Source organism: Diceros bicornis, chromosome 3 (assembly GCF_020826845.1).
Source record: "Diceros bicornis minor isolate mBicDic1 chromosome 3, mDicBic1.mat.cur, whole genome shotgun sequence".
NCBI lineage: Eukaryota > Metazoa > Chordata > Mammalia > Perissodactyla > Rhinocerotidae > Diceros > Diceros bicornis.
This window is the reverse complement of record NC_080742.1, coordinates 91675327-91698582: the sequence shown is the minus strand read 5'-3', so window position 1 is coordinate 91698582 and position 23256 is coordinate 91675327. Positions and strand designations below refer to the sequence as shown.

The 23256-nt window shown below is 36.5% G+C and overlaps 1 protein-coding gene across 3 annotated transcripts in view; it reads left to right on the top strand.

The window, feature by feature from the left end:
- TPK1 (thiamin pyrophosphokinase 1) overlaps positions 1–23256 on the top strand; it is a 327688-nt gene that overhangs the window by 221126 nt on the left and 83306 nt on the right. For 2 of the 3 annotated variants that reach the window (XM_058532212.1, XM_058532223.1), the window contains exon 8: positions 15006–15117. In XM_058532212.1, coding sequence (XP_058388195.1) covers positions 15006–15117 — 112 coding nt within the window. Of the gene's footprint in view, positions 1–15005; positions 15118–15237; positions 15607–23256 lie in introns of those variants that run through there. The other variant, XM_058532219.1, reaches the window with a different exon arrangement.

Sequence of the window (23256 nt, the reverse complement as noted above, 5' to 3'; positions counted from 1 at the left end):
CTGCTTGGGTTTAAAAACTCTCCTTTTATACTTTCTAATGTCAAATTCTCCCGTAAGGAAAAGGAAGTGGGATAAGACAGTTCCTACAGAATGAATCCTAATTTATCTCTGTTAGAAACACATGGCAACCTAGCTCCTGATACTCCAATGTGTAATGTTTATAAAAATTGAAAAATTGATTTTTTAAGTAATATTTTAAAAAATTCATTGAGAATTTAAAATTATCACGAAATTACATTTTTCCGATAACTGATTATACCAGCTATGGTGTCCAACCTAGAGTCAGAAGATAAGGGTTCAGATATTGGCAGTACTAGGATATGTCCAAACAGAGCAGCACTGTGAATTGTGGAATTTATGGAGGTACTCGGATGTAAAATAAAGCATAAAATTATGGCATTTTTAAGACAAATAATGATTTGGTTATACTATTTTTTTTTTTTTTTTCATGTAATAGGCTCTGTGCCTGCTTATTTGGTCTGTGTTTTCAAAGCAGCCTTGAGATAGTGGGAAAGTGAATAACACTGCCATGTAGACTGGCCTTAGAATGGGGATTGAGGCTGAACAGAAGTAATGTAGACAGAGGTGGAGTTATATTAGTGTATTTCATATCAGAGCACTGCATGGAAATCGTGACCTGTCTTCTGCCTCTTGCTTCTCTATTAGCTTATCTGACAAAATTAGAGAACAGTTAAAGATGAACAGCAGAGCCCCTGTCCTCATGCAAGTGCATCGTTCACACATTAAGCCCACCTCAGTCTTTTTTTTATTAGCCATGACAAAATAATGATAATGAAATAGCTAAGATTTATTGAAAATTATGTGCCAAGCACTGTTCTAAGCACTTTATGTGTACGATTTAATTTAACCATTGCAACAACTCTGTGATGTTGGGTAATAGCACCTCAATTTTGCAAATGAGGGAATTGAGACATAGAGAGGTTAAGTGTCCAAAGTCACACAGCCAACAAGGGGCAGAACAGCACGTGATCCCAGGTAGAGTCTACGCTGATTCCTGCTGCAGTGTTGCTGATTCTCTTAGCACTGTTCTTGCCAAAACAATGATAAATATAAGCTAAATTATAGCGACTGAGATTGAATGCCAATAATCCCTTATAAAATAGTCATCTGAATGGCCCTTAATAGGATCATATTAATTTTTTATTAAGATAAACAACTAAATGTAAAAGCAACATTTAATTATATTCATAGATAAATAGATAACTCATCGATTGAAAACCATGCCTGCAGATTAAAGATCCTGAGTTTTCAACTGTTTTTCACCTGGGATGTTATTCAGACCCTTCACCAGGTACATCAATATATCTCAGAAGAAGTGCCCAACTGCCATGACTGAGATGTTAAATGCCAAATGTTTAAAAAATAATATTACTTATTATTAGAATAAAAGGCCTCCCATGACCTACTTCTTAATGTCCCCTGCAACAAAGAATTACTGACATAGAGAAAAATCAAAATATTTAGTCCTGCCTTTTTTAATGTCTTTCTTTAATTTGACTTGTTTTTTCTAAGTTGTTAGTAGTTATATATACATATATCCAGCTATTTCACTTGCCGTGTGTCATTGGCTTGTATTATAGTATGCCAAAATCACACACATTTTGCGTATTTTAAGCTTGGAACAACAAAGTCACGGCAGGATTAATCGAGAGAAACAGTCACTAAATCTGTGATAGTATTTAATTTGGATTTGGAGAGTGAAAGAAGAGAGGATATTAAAATGCCAGTGACATTCCAGAGCAGGACCTTTATTTTTTATAATCCCAAAGACTGATTTTCTTACAGATGACTTCGGAAATTAAACCCCAAAAACATCCTAGGTGCACTGGTTTTTCTAAGTGCTGGCACTCAACAATGAAAATGCAGTGCTCTGCTTGTCCAGGGCTAGAGGAAAAAAGTGCTATCAGTTATTTAGAATCTGATTTATGTCTTAAGAGAGTGGCTGCCACTCTCTGTGATTTCAGGGAAGCCGGGATCAAGGAGCAATTTTCAGAGAATTGAAAGCTTGTGCAGGGTTATGAATAAACTCTGAGAAGCTTTGACCTTCCCTGTCAAATGATAAGGCTGTAAATATGTTGGTAATTCTGCTTTGTTGAGAGTACCTGTTCTTTTCTATCATTGTGGAGTTTCTAGGATACCATAAATTGGTGCCAGCAAAACTAAAACAAAATTTTTTACTGTATAAAAAAAATAGAAGAGTAGAAAATATAAAGTAGAGAACACAGGAGGCAGCCTCTTGTGTGTTGCTCCTGAAGTATGTCTGGAATTAGAGGATCCAATTTTGGAAACTTTACAGTATCCAAATGAAATTTAAAATAATTACTTGGTCACATTTTATCATTTATTTAAATGATATTAAATAAATGACTTTGGGATAGGAAGTGAGGTAGTTAATATACAACACTAGTGCTTTTTTCCCCACTGTGCCAAATTCATTCTCGCTTTGATGTAGTCTTTCTAAATAATGACATAAAGTATAGTGAGTTTGAGTACATGTAGCGTTGTTAAGCATAAAATGTTCTGTGTTAATGATTTTGTTAATTTCATTAAGATGAAATCTAATGATTGTTGGGAAACCTTTTCCCTCTAACTCCCTCCTACCTTTCCCAAGTTGATAGCTTAGGAAAGAATAAAGATGAGGGGAAAATCAGTCCAGATAAACCACAGAGAAGGGGGCAAAGAAAAGCTGGTGATGTTTTCCTTTAGAAACAAAGAAAAATAAAAAATAAAACTTGTCATTTCCACTTTTTAAAAAGGATCCATACACTCTTTTGAACAAAAGTAAAAAAAATATATATGTGTATATATGCTGTATATATATATATATATATACACTATATATATACATATTGTTCTGTTTTATGGACATTTAAAGAAGCAGAAAGGGTACAGGAAACGAGAAGGAAAAAAGCTGTGGGGATATAAAGATAAAGCAGTGCCAACAAAGGCATCTGGAAAGGGACAGCAAAAGATTGAGAGTGTGTTACAAATTTCTGTAACAAATTACCGCAGAACTTGGTTTACAATTGTAAACACGTATTATCTCTCAAAGTTTCTCTGTGGGTCTAGAATTTGGGCTTTTCTGAGTGCTTCAAGCTTGGGGTCTCATGAAGTTCAGTTGTCCGGGGCATCAGTCATGTGATTCCAAGGTCGCTCACTTGCAGACCTGGCAATTTGGTGCTGGCTATTTGAGGTCGAGGGGGACAGCTCCATTCCTTTCCATTTGGGCCTCTGCAGGGCTTCTTGGATGTCCTCATGACATTGTGATTGACTTCCCCCAGAACAAGTGATCTTCAAGAGCAAGAAGCAAGGGGGCAGCTGTAATATTTTTTATGATTTAGCCAGAAGTCACACACCACTACTTCTGCAATATCCTCTTGATACACACAGGTAGCCCTATGCAGTGTGGGGAATCACTATACAAGACATAAATACCAGAAGGCAAGGTTCATTGCGTGCCATTTTGGAGACTGACTATCACAGGGAAATATGATCAGTGGTAGACATGCATGAGCACATACACTTGTACAAGTGGGAGAAGGTGAAAAACTAGGTTTTGTTTAGTTATGAGATGAATGTGATCATGATCATCTTGCAACGTGCTTGATTTGTAACAAACATAAAGACTCTGTAATATCAGTTGTTACTTCAAACCCAGTGCATCAGATCTAGTATGCTTAATTGTGCCTTCATGATGATAATCTCCTTTACAGCACAGAACTGTAAAGCTAAGCTGCATTAAGGCATGAGATTTCTCTCAGAAAGCTTACCATAATTTTACCTAAGTCATCAGAAACTACACACCCCCCCAAAAAATAAGTATTTTTACTTTCTGATGTTAAAGACTCTTACCTCATATGTAAGAGGTACCAAAATAGACTACTATAACAATGAAGATTGTGATTTATATAACTTGAAAGATATATTTATTCCAACATTTTGCCAATGCATAATATATGGGGTACTTTTCAAGTTGCTTTCAGAAGACAAAATTATCCCAACATTCTTGACACAAAAAAATGGAGGCAGGTAAATTGACTATCTAAAATTAAAAGTAATAGATTGTTGCCCATTTTAATCCTTTTGTATGATAAAAATAATGATAGTGAATGTTTATAGAGCATTTGCTCTGTGGCAGGCACTATTCTAAACACCTCACATATCAAGTCATTTAATCTCACAACAACCACTTTATTCTGGCTTTATAGATGAAGAAAATGAAACTCAGACATGGTAGAAAAGGGATTCAAATCTATGAAGTCTTTCTATAGCACCCATGCGCTTAACCACTGCACTGTACATAGAACAGACTCCTTCAGGCTAGCTCAAAGCAAGAATTCAGTAATAATGACAGCATTTCTCAGACTCACTCCATGGACAGAATCAAAGTCTAGGCAGACTCCCAGGGTCTAGAAGAGGGAAATGGAAAGCTTTCAGAAAGCTTGGAGTGTTTCCCTTCAGGGATGGGGACGTGTGGAGGTAGGTACGTCTGATTTACTTTTTAAAAGGATCACTTTGACTGCCAAATTGAAAACAGAGTCTGGTGGGGCAAGAGGAGATCTTGTTATGGTGACTTGAATAGGGTGGTAGTAAGGGAAATTGTGAGAAGTGATGGGATCTGGATATATTTAGAATATAGAGTAAATAAGATTTCTTTGTGGGTGTGAAAAAAGAAGAAAAACTTTTCAGCTAAGCAGTTGGAAGGATGCAGTAGATATCAACTCAGATCAAAAGCTGTGAATGGAGCGAGTTTGAGGTAAAAGATCAGGATGTGTCAAATAAGCAGTTAGGCATTGAAGACCAGAGTTAGGGAGAAATGTCTAGGCTGGAGATACAAATTTGGGATTTGCCAAGATCTGGTTGGTTGAGATCATAAAGGGTATAAATGTAGGTAGATTAGAGAGGAGAATCTAGCTGAGACAAAGGGCTGAGCCCTGAGCCAGTCCAATTTTAGGAGTTTAGAGAGAAGAGGAGGAGACAGCAAAGGAAATTGTGGGTGAAGAGGAAAACCAAGAGAGTGTGGTGTTCTGGAAGCAAAGTAAAGATAGTATATCAAGGAGGAGAGAGTGATAACCCATTGTGAATTCTGCTGATAGGGGTCAGGTAGAGAAGGGTGTTTGTGCTTGGAGTAACTGTGGGAAGCTGATAGGTCAAGTCAGATGAGGACGAATAATTGACCATTGGGTTTAGCAGTTTGGATGTCTTTGGTTATCTTGATGAAAGCCAGTTTGAAAAAGAGTGGGAGCAAAAGCTTAACTGGAATGAATGTAAGAGAATTGGAGGAGAGGAATTGGAAACTGAATTTAGACAACCTTTTCTAGGAGTTTTAATGTCAAGAGGAACAAAGAAATGGGATAGTGAGCTGATAGTTTGCACAAGAATTGGGAGTCCAGAGTAGTTATATGAAAACAACTAAGCTTAGTGCCCCCTATTGGTAAATATTTATTATATTCCTACTATGTGTCCAACATTGTACAAAGTTTTAAAACTATAAAAATTCATCAAATACGACTTCTTTCCTTGAGGTATTTACCTTCCAGTAAGGGAGTTAGACTTAAAACAAGGTTCTGTGGAGCTAAACAGTGTGCAAGTAGCCGAGGCTGCAGTCAGGGAGGGCTTTGGAGAAGAAGGATGATGGAGAAGATGATGTCTGAACTGAGTCTTGGAACTTGTACCATCTGAATATTAACCCAACTTCTTCTAATTAATATTTTATAGGATCTGGGGGAGAAACAAAATTGTCCTATTTGTTGCTGACTAAGAGTAATCCAGTCTTTTAAAAAATACTTTCGTGTGTTAATTTTCTTAATCTTAGCCCAGTCGTTGATTTTGCTTTAACCATTCTTTGTGAACTTCTGGAAAACCCAATAGGTGGGTTTTGAAAACATGAATGAGTGTCCCACACATTCTTATCAGCACCTTCCATATATTCAATCACTAGCACAGAACAATTAAGTAAATGGGACGTGTAAAGAGAATGGGAAATGTTGAAGAGAGGTCAAGGAAGATAGTTATTCATTCACTTCATTCATTTACTGCACAAGTATTTATTTATTTAGGATAAACTTTGGACAAGGTCATGCAAAAGCTTAACTTAGAGATTGAATATAGGGAACAAAAAGCAAGAATGGAAAGAAAAGCAAAGGAATAAAGTTCTGACTGGCTTTTGAAGTTAGAAGCCTAAAAAAAATGATGATATAGTAAAAAGAAATGGACTTGAAAATCACAGCGTACTTGGGTTTAGATCTCACATCTACTAGTTACTAGTTGAGTGATCTTGAGCAAGTTAATGACTGTACTGAGTCTACAATCTCTATCTTAGTAGTAACTCTACCACTCAAGGTTGTTCTGAGAATTATGGTGCTCAGAAGAATATTAGGACATAGCAGATACTCAAAAATTGTTACTTCAGTTCTCTCTCTTTTTCTTTAACTGGAATGTCCTCATTATTTCTTCCAGTTTGTAAAGTTTGATAGTGATGCTGGGGTTTGAAATATATAAATGCAAAGTTGTCTTTTTCTCCCCTCTTCTTTAGGAGCACTAACAATATCTCATGAGTATTGTGAATACGAGTGAAAAAAAGCAAACAAACTAGACACCCAACTCAGTTTAACATACTGAACATCAGTCATACTACATCCAGCAAACAGAAGCACTTCCTGGAGTTTATTTAGATAGGATAATGACTAGGATCATTCCAGTAGTTCTCTCCACTGTCAAACCACCTGACCCTTACCCTCCACCTGCCTGCCAGTCTTAATGACTTGCAGCTTCATGACAGAAAAGAGAAATGCATGAGGGGTTGATGAATCTGACAAAAGAGAGAGTCAGGTAGAGGAGAATGTTGGTGCTTGGAGTGATTGCGAAAAGCTGATTGTCTCTTGTAGGAGACTCTACATACAGCTCTATGTAGAAGGAAAGGTGGAGTAGTTAACAATACGAGGAGGATCGTTGAAATATATCTTTCAGTGTTGGCATTCCCATCAACTCTTTACCAGTCATGAGAAAACGTGAGGAACAAGTCTAGTGGATTTAGAATCTGAATTGAATTTTATTTCAATTATTTGCTTGCATTGGAAAAAGAGAATCTTGTGTTATTTTGGTACTAAGCTCAGTTCATATTGAGACTTCCAAAAAATAACTTCAAGAATTGCATTTTGGATGTGATACCAGACTTGAGACCTCAGAAAGAGTTCTTAGAACTTTTCTAAAATTGATGGACAAAGTTGGGAAGGTATGATCCTATAAAAAAGGACTATTTCAGAATAGGGGATCATTTAAAAAAATAGTTTACTGAAAACTAGAGCTGTTATATAGCAATTGGAGATATGATTCTTCTCCTTAAGATATCTTAATACCTTATAAATGTTTAAATAAAAAAATTTTCCCCCTTCCTGCTATTTCATATTAGTCTTATGAGGAGTAATCACATATATTTTCTTTTAAAAATTACTGGAACAAAGTGACTAGGCTTTTAGAAAATAAAAGGCAGAAAACAGTGGAAAGAAAATTTGTGTTCACATTAAACTTGGAGGACCTATGGAGGGAGAGGGGTAAGTAAACTAACATTTATAACATGAATGTTTGAAGCCCTGTTCTTGGCACCTTATACGTATTATCCCATTTAGTCCTCAAAATAATTAAATGAGGTAGTATTGTAATGCCCATTTTATATAGAAATATAAAATGTATACTCTGTATATACTTTCAAGTGTACTTTGAATACTTTTGACAGGGTATTTGTAATTATTGGTTGTGTGTGGTTTTGTCGTAGTGTCCAGTGAAGCAGACAAGATCTACACAAAGAATTCTAGGCGTCTGTAATGAGTCCTTTCAGTTCAACTGGACCCTCCCTCATCTACTCTATTTTGATAGAGATTTTTCTAAGCATATTGACACCTTTATATCAATACTTTTTCCTTTTGTTCTAAGCCATTAATCAATCAGATATTTATTAGACACTAATATGTTCCTTCCACTGTGCTATAAATCCAACAGAAATAAAAGGCAGGATCTTTGCCTTCAAAGAAATTTTATTCTTTTTAAGGATATTACATGAACCCGTTTGAGAGATGCAATACAGTAACAAAATGCTATATTTTATAGTGTAAATAATTGAAGAGTGTAGCCGTTAGAAGGAAGTGATCTATGTTAACGGGAATGCATAGGGAGTTTTCATAAAAAAGTAGAGCTTGCCCTTTGCTTTGACGTTTCTCCCAGTTAAGGAAGGAGAAATAACATAGGAATGGATAGGAGAGCATGGGCATCCTGATCATACCTACGTTAAGTAGAGTAACATTTATCTGAAAGTTGTTTGAAAACTGCCATCACTCTTTGACTCAAAACGTATCTTTCAATGTAACCTGTCCTGTTTCCACTGTTAGAAATGCTTGCTTCTGGGATAAGTACTGTCTTTAGAAGTCATCGTTTAAAACGTCGATATCTTCTGAAGGAACCAAGAGTAGGTTTCTGACAATTTATTGTGAGAGCACTCAGCAGATTATTTCCTCTGACAGGAATAAAAGAGAGGCATAAAGATAGGATAGGATACATTGTAAAAAGGCATGAATATGGAGGTGATAGAAAAGAAAGGATAAACATCCATTTCATCAGTTTTATTTTGAAATAGTCTAGTATTGGGGGTTAATGAGAAAATTAGCCTGTCATTATAGTATTTTACTGTCTCTAACAATAGTTGGTATTTCATAAATATTTTTGACTTTTGAATAAACAAACTAGCTTAACTAGCATTCAGAAGGTTTTCTTTTGGATAATCATCCAGTATTGTCATTAAACTTTTAATTAGAGTAAGTGCACCTCATGTCAAAACACACATGATTTCAGCCAGAGGTTATTAAATAATTTCCAAAACAAAAATCAGATGGAGGTTATTAATTTCAAGCATGTCATTGAAATGTTCTGACTGTGGAAATATTAAACCAAAATAGCATAGTTTTAGACGCTGTGTGCAAAATTACTATTCCAAATCAATATTTTCCAAGGTGGATTTCATGAAATGCAGATTCCATGGGTAATTACGAGGTGTTATTTGAGGGGCAGGTGGAGGATCTATAGGCAAGTAAGTTTGGGAAATACTCAGGTAAAAAAGACTTTTTGCTGCAAGACTACCTAGAACATCTAACATGCTGGTGTGCATTGTGACTTCCAAGAGGAGAATCTAAGAAGCAATTTTTCCAATCTTATCTGACCCTGGGAGTAGTGTTCTGTGGAATGCACTTTGGAAAGTGTGGTTCTGACATGGTTTGAAACTCTAAAAGTTATCTATAGATAAGATATTAATGCATTTTCAAAAGGAAATACCATTAATAATGAATAAAGATGTATAAATATATATATTTATATGTAACATTGATTCAGTATAGGCTATTTCAAATAAAACCAATACCCCTGTGTATTTTGAATTCTACATTTGTGGGACAGAATAAAAGTAAGAATACCAGTCTTCAGGCTTTGAGATTGTATAACTACAAGTTCACTGGGAAGACCGTTTCTCTTGTGACTACTTTCAGTCATTGAATAGTCATGGTATGAAAAGACGCACAAAAGTCTATCTTTGTGTGGGAGAGGTAACCTCTTCTGGTAAATATAGTGTAGATCCTTCTATTTACTTCTTTCACTATTCTTTCCTGCAGGCTATTTAATTTCCTGCGGTGTTTGTTGATGAATTTTTTAAGTACCCAGACAAACTAACAAAAGATGAGCTACCAGAGGTCAGCCTTGTATTTTATTAGTGTACAGCAGTGTTGCATGCATACTGGTCTGTGTGCCAGAAATTCTAGCTGCAATTAGCCACAGGGTGTAAGTTCAGCATTAACAGCAATTTGATGAACGGTTTTCTACTTTATCACCTAGCAATGGTACCTGCTCCTTGAATCTTTTATACCAAGTAGAAGGTACATTTATGCTCTTCTTGTGTTCATTTGCTTTGTGAATGATCTTATTAAATTGCTATGTATTTTGTGAGAGCCACACTAAGCTGTCTTAACATAAAACTTGGCATCATTATTGGATTTAAGGATTTAGAGATGTAAACAGGATTCAGATGCCTCAATGTTTGGTATTTTTGCAAAAGCAAAATCCAAGGTGGGCTGTCTTTTCTCTCAGTCATGTCCTAGTCATTTGCAAAGAGGATGTATAATACAAGCAAAGCAACAGTAATTTCTTACTCCTTCATTAGGGGTCTATTTGTGTTTATTTTGCTCTGACTTGGCATTACAGTCTAGGGAAAGTGACCCTATGATGGTACCTGTCCTTAACATGCTCATAAGTATGATTTCTAGCATAGGTGCCAAGCAGCATCTTGGCTAGCTTTCAGTAAATTACAATTTTATACCTTATAGAGGTTGTTAATATGTTAAAAATAACCGTGATTGGAAAAGCAAACTGTCTGTGATTGATTTTTGTTTCGTCTTTACTATATAGAACTGCCTTTGACTTCCAACAGTTATCTTAGCTCAGAACAGGAACCTGTGCAATGATTCATGCGAGGAGATGGAAGTCAGTGATTAGCTCACGTGCCTCTGGTCTCCAGTAATGGCATAAATCTTTAAGGAGGTTCTTTAATGTCAGACTGTATGCCTGCCTGTGTCAAATCACATATAGGCTAGCATATATTATAAATCGAGAAATCAGAGGAATGAACAGAATTCCTTTTGTTGTTCATTTTTTAAAGATGTCACATACAAATGAGGATATAGGAGAAAAGGATCACTCTCCTTTAACTACACAAAGCTAAATTTGCATGTTTGTAAACACAAAGACCATTTACATATGGCTACGTATGTAACATACATAACACCTTTTCGGAACAGGAGAAAAAATGTTGATTGATTATAGGCTAAGACCTAGGTGACTTCTCAAGTCCACGAACTAGTTTATTCCCAGATTGAAAATTTCAAGGTCTGTTGAATCTTAAAATAATGAGGAAGGCAATGAATGTATAGCAACGCTGGAAAAGAAAGCTTTCTACTGTGTCATTTAAATCAGTAGATTTTATAACAGCCATCCTCTCCCTGGGATAGTAAAACTTAACATGTATATGTGCTTTTCCCTTTGCATTCTGTAATACAAGTTGAAGAATCTTCTTAGGGAGTTAATATCCACAAGTTGAGAAATCATTCCTTATTTCCTTCATTATTCTTTACTGAAGTTCGATGGAGAAGCAAACATTTTAACGTGTTCAGCTGACCACTGCCAAACCATTAAGCAGGCCACAAACAGAGGGAGGAAAGTCTTCAGAATTAACTGTAACATACTGAAAATAACACAACCCACAGACACATGAGTCTCTCTTTGATGAGGAATGAAGAAGTCACAGTCTCTAACAAAGGTCTCGTTGTCGGAGACACTGTTACCGGAGCCCTGGGCCAGGTGTGCATTCCTGCCCTTCTTCCAGTGTTCTCTGCCACCCAGTGCCCAGGAGGCTCGGGTTACCTGTAACCCCTCTGATATGCTGTGCTTTCTGATGGGGACCTGGGAGGACAGGTTTTATCAGGCTGGGATCTGCCCACATGACAGGTCACCTCCTCCTGTGCTTCCTATTCCTTCACAGCTGAAGCCAAAGCAGTTCTAAGGAAATCGGAATTTCTCCAACACCCTCTCTCATCAACTCCTTTGATTATAAAGGAGGCTTTGTTACTGCTTTCAGAATTGTTTAAAGTGTGTTACGTTTGGTATCTGTGGATGATAATTTGTATTATATTTAGTATCTATATCTTCAGAGAAAATTAATTCTACAGTGGAGGATAGTAGGGAGAACAAAACTCATATTTGTGTGGCAAGCTATTCAATGTAAATCAATTTAGGGAAAAATGCTATACGAAGAGATAAAGACAGCTCATGGCTTAAACTAACAAACAAAAACAACCCTATTTTTTTAGGCAATAAAGCAGAATAAGGTTGTAATGGCTGCTGAGAAGCAGCTGCACGTTTCTCTTTGTGTGGTCCCTTTCATCCAGCTAGGACAGGTTGCAAAGCACCCATCACATGCCCGTCAGTCCCATTTAAGGGATGGGAAACTGAAAGGTCAAAACTGAAAAGTTGAGAGACTTTTTTTTTTAATTAGTAGACTTTATTTTTAGAGCAGTTTTAGATGTACAGAAAGTTCAGCAGAATAGACAGCGAGTTCCTGTATATCTGCCTCCTGCTGGCAATTTCTCCATTATCTGGCATTAGTGTGGTACATTTGTTGCAAGTGGTGAACCAATATTGATACATTATTATTAATGAAAGTCCGTAATTTACATTAGGGTTCACTCCTTGTGTTTATACCGTTCTGTGGGTTTTGACAATGCATAATGCCGTGTATTCACCATTACAGTGTGACACAGAAGAGCTTTACTGCCCTAAAAAATCTGTGCTCCACCCACTCCTCACAACCCCCCTCACCCAGTCAGTGAATGTCCTGATGCCATCTCATGCCTTTGCATGTGGGCGCCCTGGACCTGCACACCTCTTCGCCCTCCCTTCACGGATCTGACTCCTGTTTATCCTTCAGTTCCCACAGAAGCATCGCTCCGTAGGGAACCCCTTGCTTACATGCTGCCCCCACTCCCCACACCTGATAAGGTCTCTGATCTATTATCTTTCCTACCTCTCCGTGCTTTGCCTTCCATGCACCGATCACAGTTTTCGTATGTATAGTTGTGTGAATAACTTGTCTCTGACTCTAGCATGGAAGCTCATGAATGATTAATATGGCTGGATGAAGAAAAGAGCTATTTTGAATCTCATACTCAGTCTCATTGCTGCTGCTTTTGCATATTACCAATTACTCAGACCAGGAGCAATTTTAAAATCCTCCTTTTTAAAATCTACAACTTCAGGCACAATTTCTTGGGCTTCCCCCCACGATGCAAAATGATGAGAAAATTAGGGCCACTGCATTTTCTTATACTCTTTTCCTCAGCTGTATCTTCTCACAATCGTAGCACTACTTTTACACTGTAATATGTAGAAAGTTTCTATAACTGTATTAATGGTTTCTATGCTTTTGCTCTAAATTGACACTAAAAGAAAAACACCAAAGATCATTATTCAAGAACAAGATTAGTTTTTATTTCACTCCTAAGTTTTTTCCATGGTTGTGTCCTAATTATTCCCTCTTTCTTGAATTACTGTTTAGAATTATTAGAATATATTCTCTATTTTTTCTTCAGAAAAGTCTAAGAACTTCTGTCTTGTTTTGTTCCATGTCAAAAAAACATATTTGTTATTTTATTTTTATAAGATCTTAATGTTCGTGGCGCATCGTCCTCTCTGGTCCAGGCAAGAATCCTATTGATTGACTGATCCGTTGCTTCCTTTATATCCCTACACCACATTCCCATTCTCCTTGCCCTTCCCATAGGCAAACATGTTCACGTGTATATATGCACTCACATATTTAAAAAATTTTTAACATATATTTTTTAAAATTTTATTATTAGAAAAAATATCTTGTGTTTGCATTTATTTTAATTTACATGAATGGGTTCTGTAATTTACATGATTCTGTTTCCTACTATGCATCGTGTTTCAGAATGTATTATGTTTTCAGTCTACCCACATTTCTCTGTGTGCATCTAATCCATTGCTTGGTGTATATCTCCATGTGTGCCTATCTTTTCTCCCAGTGATTGACACCAAGTTCAAATGTATTTTATATTGTCTTTAAAAATCTTGTGTTTGAATATATTTAAGCCCTTTTGATTGAATTTATGCCCTCTGATTGAATGTTCAAATAGAAATATGTGTATATGAATTGTGTAGCTAATAAAGATCTGAATGAATTTGTGTTAAATTTCAAGGACTGATGTGTAATCTAGAGAACTGTGTTCCTAATAAAAGCAATCCTTTGACTAAAGACAAAGTGTACTCACATGTCAAGGCTTTGTATACAGCAGAATAAGTCCTCAGAAGCTTGCAGTACACGGTACAAAAGGCATAGTTGGAATAAAAGTAAAATGACTGTAAAAGGAGACCTAGATACCTTAGTCTGGTAATATGTCATATATTAAATATATTTTAAAACAATATTTTATTAAAATAAAGAATATCCTTTGGAACTTATTCCTTCAGAGTTATATGAATTATGAAAAATACCTTTTTTATTCTCCTATCGAATGCGCGCATGCCTCGGCATTTTCCCATAGGGACTTGAAGTATCTTTTTATAAAGACCATATGCACTGAGGATAATGAATAGAGTAGGAATGGAAAATCTTTACTCTGTAGAAGAAGAGGAGTTTCCAAGTAGTCTATTTGAAAGCAAACGTTGTAGCCTTGATTGAACATTACATTTAACTTTAACCTTCTTGTAAATGGAAAAATTGAAAACATGGTAAATTATGTCAGTTTTCATAATCAGAATGGAAGCAGCATACCAGTTCCTCAGGGCAGATACTCTGTTTCCTGGTAGAGGTACTTCTCACTGAGCATCTCCTAGAATGGCTATGGGTATAAGAAACAGGTTAACCACTAGTAGGACTGACATTGAATTCTGAAAGTTAGAAACTCAATTCTCAGATAAAGCAGAGATTTTACTTAGGAAGCAATATTTTATTTACACTTGAGTTAAATGTTTGAGTAAGACCCTAGAATTCTGTATCATATGGTGCTACATCTTTAGCATGTGGAACCAGTCTAGTCTTTGGAATTGGCAGCTATAGGTAGGAATCCCGATTCTGCCCCCTTGCTCCTAGTGTGGTCCTAGACACGTTTAATCTCTTCGAGCTTCAGTTTTCTCATATGTAAATGTAATAATTAACAGTAAGCTACCTTGTAAAATTATCACTAGGATTTAGTCAGCTAAAAGTTCCTAGGATTATTCAGTACATACTACATAAATTTGTTGTTAAGATTAAGTATGATAAACCATGTGAAGTTCTAGGATGGTGCCTGATACATACCACCAGGTTGTCAATGCACATCAGTGTCCCTCCCTTCCTCTTCCCTGTCTTAATGATCATTTCTTCTCTCGTTCAGGGAAGGCACAAATTGCACGTAGATACTGGAATGGAAGGTGATTGGTGTGGCCTTATTCCTGTTGGACAGCCATGCAGTCAGGTTACGACAACAGGCCTCAAGTGGAACCTCAGTAAGTAAAACCCTTGCACAAAGGGATATATTCTTTATTTCTTTAAAAACTTTCTCTTTGGTATATACCTAGGAGTGGAATTGCTGGTTCATATGGTAACTCTGTGTTTAACTTTTCAAGGAACTGCCAGACTATTTTCCACAGCGGCTGCACCATTTTCCATTCCTACCAGTGATGTATGAGAGTTCCACTTCTCTACATCTTCACCAACACTTATTATTCTCTTCTTTTTTTAATACATATCCTAGTGGGTATGAAGTGGTATCTCATTGTGGTTTTTATTTGCTTTTTCCTGATGACTAATGATGTTGAACATCTTTTCATGTGCTTATGGACCATTTGTATATTTTCTCTGGAGTAATGTCTATTCAGATCTTTTGCCCATATTTTATTCCAGATACAAGTCCTTTATTAGATATATGACTTGCAAATATTATCTCAGAGTCTTTGGCTTATCTCTTCATTTTCTTAAATTTAATTAACTAAAATCGTTAATTTAATTTTGATGAAGCTCCGTTTTCTTTTATGGATTGTACTTTTAGTGTCATATCTAAGAACTCTTTGCCCAGTCTTCTTTCTACAAGATTTTGTATACTTGAAATCTACTTTATTTTTCCAGAGAAGGAGCTATTCTAACTAAAGTAGCAAGTTTTTTTCATAGTCAAACCTCTGAGATTTTATAATATTAGCTGCTCTTATTAAGTTTTAAAATGTTTTCCACTACTTATTAACTGCTTTAGATTCTACTTATACTAAAACTGGTTTGAAAAGAACAAAAAATGAGGTGAATCTGGTCATGAAATAAAGGCTGATTCCAAGAGAAACCATCAGGTGTTGTGAAGTGAATCAACTCTAGCATCTTTAAGAGTAATGATAATTAAATCAAAGAGCTTTGATTGAATGTCAGAGGGAGTATCTCCTGATTGACCAATACCTCTAAGGTTGTAAAAAGTAAAATACAGAACCATGTCATTCTTTTTTTTGTGAGGAAGATCAGCCCTGAGCTAACATCCATGCCAATCCTCCTCTTTTTGGTGAGGTAGACTGGCTCTGAGCTAACATCTATTGCCAATCCTCCTCCTTTTTTTTTTTCCCCCAAAGTCCCAGTAGATAGTTGTATGTCATAGTTGCACATCCTTCTAGTTCCTATATGTGGGACGCCGCCTCAGCATGGCCAGAGAAGCGGTGTGTCTGTGCGCACCCGGGATCCGAACCCTGGGCCACCAGTAGCAGAGCGCGTGCACTTAACCGCTAAGCCACGGGGCCGGCCCCCATGTCATTCTTCTATAACATGTAAAATTTTTAGGTTCCCAGAAGAAAATAAATATTTTAAGAAATAAGTAATTCGAAGATAAAAAGATATTTTAAAAGACATTTCTATGAGCCACTGCTGAAGTAATTAGGAAAAACTAGAGAGATTTTGAAGCAAATGTCTGAAGAGCTCGCCAGAATTTGAAAGGACGCTGGGAACACATCTCCTCAGTGCACAGAAATATGTGACAGGCTTTGAAGCTGTTTAGCTGAGACTGACACAAGCTCCCATTAGAAGCTTTTTTGAAAACATTCCAGCCTAAAACAATTGTCGTACTTTTTACAGTTCCCATTCTTTCCAAAAACCCAATCTAGACAGTGGTGAACGTCTTCCTGGATCTAGTAGTGACCACTTTTCAGGGCTGGCCCAAGACAGGAGGAGCCCTGAGCAAAGTGAAGAGGAGGGTTGGCGATATTGCTGATCGCCCCAGCTTCCTTTATCTTACAGTAATAGGGAAGAGTCATAGCATTAGGCATGATTCTTCAGGGTTCTTTAGAATATCCTCTGATCCCCTGCGTCCCACGGTCAGGTGCACATCCTCATTCTGTATAATAACGTTTACTCCAGGGAGGCCTTCGGCATGCTGAGGGTAAAGGGATTTTAACCTTCCTATCTGTGATAATGTTTCAATCCTGCTGAAATGCTATATACTATTACTTATTTATATATTTACAGATTGCTTTGGCTTTCAAAATGATTACTTTTTTCTCTACAATTTTATGAAAATAAGTAAACAGCAACTTCATGGAGTATGCAAAGCAATAGAGTTGAGACACGAAGTGTTTCCTCAATTATCTATCGTAAAAGTGCTAATTAACGGGTTCTTCTGATACAAAAGATTACCACATTAAAAAGTAATAAAAATAGCTGTGAAATCACAGCATGTTGGCTTGAAGAGAAGTGGCTAGATTTCTTTCACAGAGAGGGCCCCTGCTTACTCAGTGTCTTGCTCTGTGAAAGCGGAGCCCTGAGGTCAGTGTCATTTTGTCAGTCACACCTACAAAGTGACAGGATGGGGCTGGGCCCAGAGAAGGAGGAATGAGATGCAGTAGCTTAGTCAGGGCTGCTCACTTCTTGGCTCAGGGAGAGGAAGCAAGTCCTCGTAAGGAAGCATATCAAAATCTTCCTCAGTAGGTCTCCAGGCTTGGTCTCTCCCAACCTACACCCACTGTGAAATATGGCAGAAGTTCTAAAATAGTGGGATTTAGCTGTTTCAATTTGCAATATCTCAGATCACATTCTGTCTTTTAAATAAGTGTGAAAGATGCCTATGTACCCATCACTCAGAAATGAATCTTTACAAATATTGTTGAAGCTACCGATATTACAATATTTTATTTCATAGCAATATGCTGTGACCATCCTGTGACATGTGTCTGGCACAAGAGCTTCTCTAGGCTATGTACACTTGGGGGTAAAGCAGCTGCATCGTAGGTAAGAGCATCCTCACCTTTGCTAGGTATGCCACGTTGCTCTGACACTGATTATACCAGTGTGCACTCATCCAGGAGTGTACAAGAGTTCTCGTGCTCCACATCTCCACCCAGTTCTTGGTGTTGTCAAATTTAATCATTTTTGACAGTCTGGTGAATGTCAATGATGTGTCACTGTGGTCTCTGATTGCTGGTGAGGGAAGCATCTTTTTGGAGTTATTAACCATGCTGGTTTCCTCTTTTGCAGATTGCTACTTTCTTTTGCCCATTTAGCCATTGGACTATTTGTTTTTTTCTTATTAATTCTTAGGAGTTCTTCAGACCCTAATTATCTTCTTCCTGGCTATCCTTTGCCTTCTCCATTTGTTTATGGCGTTTTTGTATCCACTGAGGTTATTAAATTAAAGGTAGTCATTTATCAATCTTTTGCTTTAAGATTTGTAATTTTTGTGTCTTAAGTCATCTTTCTATTCCTGATGGTCATAACGATGTTCTCACATTTTAGTTTTATTTTTAGATCTTTTATTTCACCTGAAATTGATCTTTGTGTATGATATGAGTTAGGGATCTGATTTTTTTTTCGTTGCTGATAACCAATTGCTCTAGCATCAGTTATCATCCTTTCTCTAGTGATTTGCAAGGTACCATACAGTTTCGTATTCGTGGGTATGTTTCTTAAATCTCTAGGCTGTTCCCTTGGCTTACATTCTTCTTCCTGTACTGATACCACACTGCCCTAATTACCATCGCTTTATAATAAATATTGACGTATGATAAGTTGAGTCCCCAACCTTGTTCTTCTTCAGAATTTTCATGGCTATTTCAGGCATTTTGCTCTTCATAAATTTTAGCATTGGCTTCACAAGTGTCACACACACAATTCCATTGTAATTTTTTTCATAATTATGTTAAATTTATAGATAAATTTGGGGAGAATAGAACAATTAGATAAGAAAATTTCTGAAGGAAATTGTCTTCCCATCCATAAATATAATTTATCTCTCCATTTACTTAGAACATTTTGATTGCTCTCAATAATTTTAAAATTTTGTCCATAAGATCCTGTACATCTTATATAAGATTTATTTCTAGAAACCCTGTATTTTGTGTTGCTATTGTAAGTTATACATTTTTAAAAATCACATTTTCTGATTTCATTGGTGGTATTCGAACATACAGTTGATTTTAGTATATTGTATTAATATATTCTGAACACTTTTATTGTTTCTAAAAATATGACTAGATTCACTTGGGTTTTCTATAGACAGTCATATTTTTGTTAGTAATCAGGTTTTCTTTCTTCTTCAGTCTGTAATAAATAGGATTGCATTCAGTTATGACTAACTGAAACAGTAGCTTTAAAAAAAGCCTATTTTTTTTTCTCGTGTAGCAAAGTACAGAGGTGAGTAGTTACAGGGCAAGGTTTCTGTGATTTCCTCAGCCTTTGCCTCAAAATCATAAGATGTCTGTTGCAACTCCAGCCACTGTGTCTCCCCTTCAGCATCATGAGGGAGGGAAGGGGAGAGAGGAAGATGGGCAGCACATACAGTAGGAAAACAAGGCAGCCGAGATTCCCAACATTCCCAGATTCCTTCCTGCGTCTAACCTTTTGACTCAGTGGCCAGAACTGTCAAACAGCTACCCCAGCTGCAAAGGAGGCTGGGACGTGCAATTTTCTAAGGATGTAGTCACCCCAAATAAAACTGAGGTTCTGTCGGTGAGGAAGAAGAGGGTGAGTAGAAGTCTGCTCTTCTGTCTATCAAAAAATGTCTTTGCTTTGTCCACCATCTTGTTGAACAGTTTAGCTATATATATAATAAAAATTTATTTTAACTTTCTTTCAGCCACACTCTTATGAATGTCTGTTGTTGCTGTTAAAGAACCCGTAGTCAATCAAACTAATTCTGATTTGTTTATACTCTGTCTTTAACTCTCTTCCTTCTTTACACCTGATGTTTTTCTTTGATGTTCCACAGTTTTACTATAACATGTTTAAGTGTAGCCTAGCTTTTGTTCTAGTTGGTGTTCCTTAGCTCTGATAATTGATGTAGTTCATTGATCTGAAAATTTTTCAGATATTCTCGTTTTTCAGAGAAGGACGTAGTAGCTCTAGTTAGTGATTTGCCCAAATTCAGATCATTAGGGATTGATGCACTGAAAATCTGAATTCAAGTCTTCGTTGCTATTTTTCCTTGTTTCCAATTAGTAAGTGAAAAACTTTCCATATAAAGTAAGTTGATGTCTAAAAAAATCACTAAAATGAATTCAGGATAAAGAGAAGAAAACAAGAGGAAGGTAACTGTAGACAGGGGAAAGCAAAGGAGATAGGAAAGAGGGGATAATGGTAGGAAAGGGAAAGTACTTAGGAAGAAAAATAAAAATAAAAGTAAATAAATAAAAATTCTGAGGGACAGGACTTTTAACTTCTCTACAGTTTTGCCTAAGAAAAATGTTAAATGGAGTTGCCCTCCATTCGCGCAAGCCTCTTAATAGAACACTCAAGTTGAGTTTGAAATTATGTATTCATTGTTCCTTCTTTTGTGTTTTTTCCAAGAAGTATAGAAATAAATGACAGAATGAAGTAATTTTGTAGCATTGACTGAAAGGGACTCAAATCTCCTAACCCAAGTGAGAGTTTTGAAAGAAAGAAAAAAATTGTGAGAAAACAGTTTGAAAAGATTTTTCATCTCTATGGAAAATGATTTGTAATAAGTGTGTACAGGCACCGTGATTTTCTGCAGGAGTTCTCTATGAGGATTTTAAGTGCCAGTCTAACAAGGGAACAGTTCATGCCTCTATAAAACTATAAAACTACACTTGCTAATAATGCAGTTTCAGTGAGAAATGCTGTTAATTCTCACTCCATTATGCCTCACAAAGCAATTCTAGTCAGTTGTCATGGTTCGACAATAGCTATACCCACTTAGATTATATATATACATAGTGATACCCACTTTTGTGAGCTAGTGCCACTAATGTGTGAGATTGTTCATATTTTTATATGTCTTTGTTATTATTTTAATTATTGCTTTTCTAGTCCAGTGCTTATAAAAAAAGCACTCCGAAACCATGACGTCAGTATTTCCTGTCTGATTCAAGGACAGTATCTTTTGTATCGTAATTCTTTGATAATCAATGACCCACTTTGAGTTGAATTAAAGATATTGTTAAAATTTTTACATAAAACATGCTTCAGAGATCAAAGGTGGTAATAAGGATGGCTTTTTTTTTTGCCTCAGTCTTCCTCAAGGAAGATGTTAGCTAAAGTTTCCCACCCCCAAATCATTTTCTTGAGTTTACAAGTTGGTGAAATGACTATATTTCATCACTTCTAAGATGTCGTCAATTGTAAGATGCATTATTATTTTATGTACTTTAAGAAAAAAATACTACTAATTATAACTCCATAGATGTGGGGAAATGTACATGTTAGAACTGATAAAATATGGTAGATCAAATAGCATAGCAACTTAATTATCAAACTATATGCATAGAGATGGCACTCTTAAACCTGTCATGACAAATTGCAAAAGGCTTTGTAATGGAAAAAAAAATTCCTGAGTATCTTTCAGTGGATTGTTAGGCCTAGTCTAGAGGTCCCCTCAAGAGTTATCTGATTCTATAGGACACTTAGCCTTTCATTGTTTTTGCTTATTTTGCAACTTTTTGGAGCTAGAAGTTAACTAGTAAAGGGCTGATCATAATGTAAATGATTCCTATTCATATAAGTCAATTGAGCTTTTGTTCTGTGAAAACACAATGGATTATCACCCTATGGAAATGGCCAGTTTTCCATCTATTAGCAAATCCATATCAGCCTTCCTATTTGTCTGTATGTATGTGTGTCATTTGTAGTGTCCTTTGAGCTAGTTTTTTACATCTTACTGCTTTTCTCATTAGTTAATGACTTAAATGAAATCTTTGATGTGTTCATTTTATCTTTGTATGTCATTATTTTACCCTTTGAAAGATTATTCTCTTAACAAACCAAATTGTAATCACCTATGATATTTAAAGGATCACAAGCTATTGTGGTCTTTTAAAAGAAATGTGTAATGTAACATTGCAAAATACCACTTAATTTCCGGCTCTGTGAAGTAGGTGAGAGGTGGCCCTGGAACAGAGGTCTGAGGATGTCACTTTCTATTTGTATGTTGGGAAAGGTCTCACAAAGAGCTGTGCTGTGCACTCTTTGTTGAAAAAGAATCATGGCCATGACTGTGAGCCCTTTAAGCAAAATGAATCAGACCAATGTAATCTTTTAGAAGGCATGAGTTCATTCTAGCACTAGTAAGCTAAGCTAGAAGGAAATGGCATTTTTAAACAGTTTTATAGAGATATAATTTACATACCATAAAGTTCACCCAGTTAAAGTATACAATTCAGTGGTGTTTAGCATATTCACAGATATGTGCAACCATCACCAGTCAAACTCAAAACATATTCATAACTTCAAAAAGAAAGCACTTGGGACCGGCCTGGTGGCGTAGTGGTAAGGTTTGTGCGCTCCACTTTGGTGGCCTGAGTTCCTGGTCGCGGACCTACACACTGCTTGTCAAGCCATGCTGTGGTGGCATCCCTCATACACAATAGAGGAAGACTGGCACAGATGTTAGCTCAGGGACAATCTTCCTCAGCAAAAAGAAGAAGATTGGCAACAGATGTTGGCTCAGGGCCAATCTTCCTCACCCCCTGTCCCCCCCAAAAAAAGAAAGTATGTACCCTTTAGCCACCCACTTCCCACCCCCCTTCCCATCCCGCACCGTGCCCTTCACCCCCCAGCCCTAAGAAACCACTAATGTACTTTCTATCTCTATAGATTTCCCTATTCTAGACTTTCACATAAATAGAATTATATAATATGTGGAGTTTTGTGACTGGCTTCTTTTACTTAGCGTAATGTTTTCAAAGTTCATCCATGTTGTAGAATTTATCAGTATTTCATTCCTTTTTATGGTCAAATAATATTCCATGGTATGGATGTACCACATTTTGTTTATCTGTTTGTCTGCTAATGGACATTTGGATTGTTTCCACTTTTTGTCTGTTATGAATAATATTGCTATACACATTCATGTACAAGTTCCTCTGTGGACATATGTTCTCATTTCTCATGGGTACATACCTAGTGGTAGAATTGCTGGGACATATGGTAACTTTATGCTTAATCATTGAGGAACTGCTGGGCTGTTTTCCAAAGGAGATGCACCATTTTACATTCGCACCAGCAAGGCATAAGAGTTCTGATTTCTCCACATCCTTGTCAACACTAATTTTCATCTGACTTTTTGATTTTAGCCATCTTGGTGGAAATCAACTGGTATCTCATTGTGATTTTGATTCTCATTTCCCTGATAACTAACAATGTGGGACATTTTTTTCAGGTACTTATTG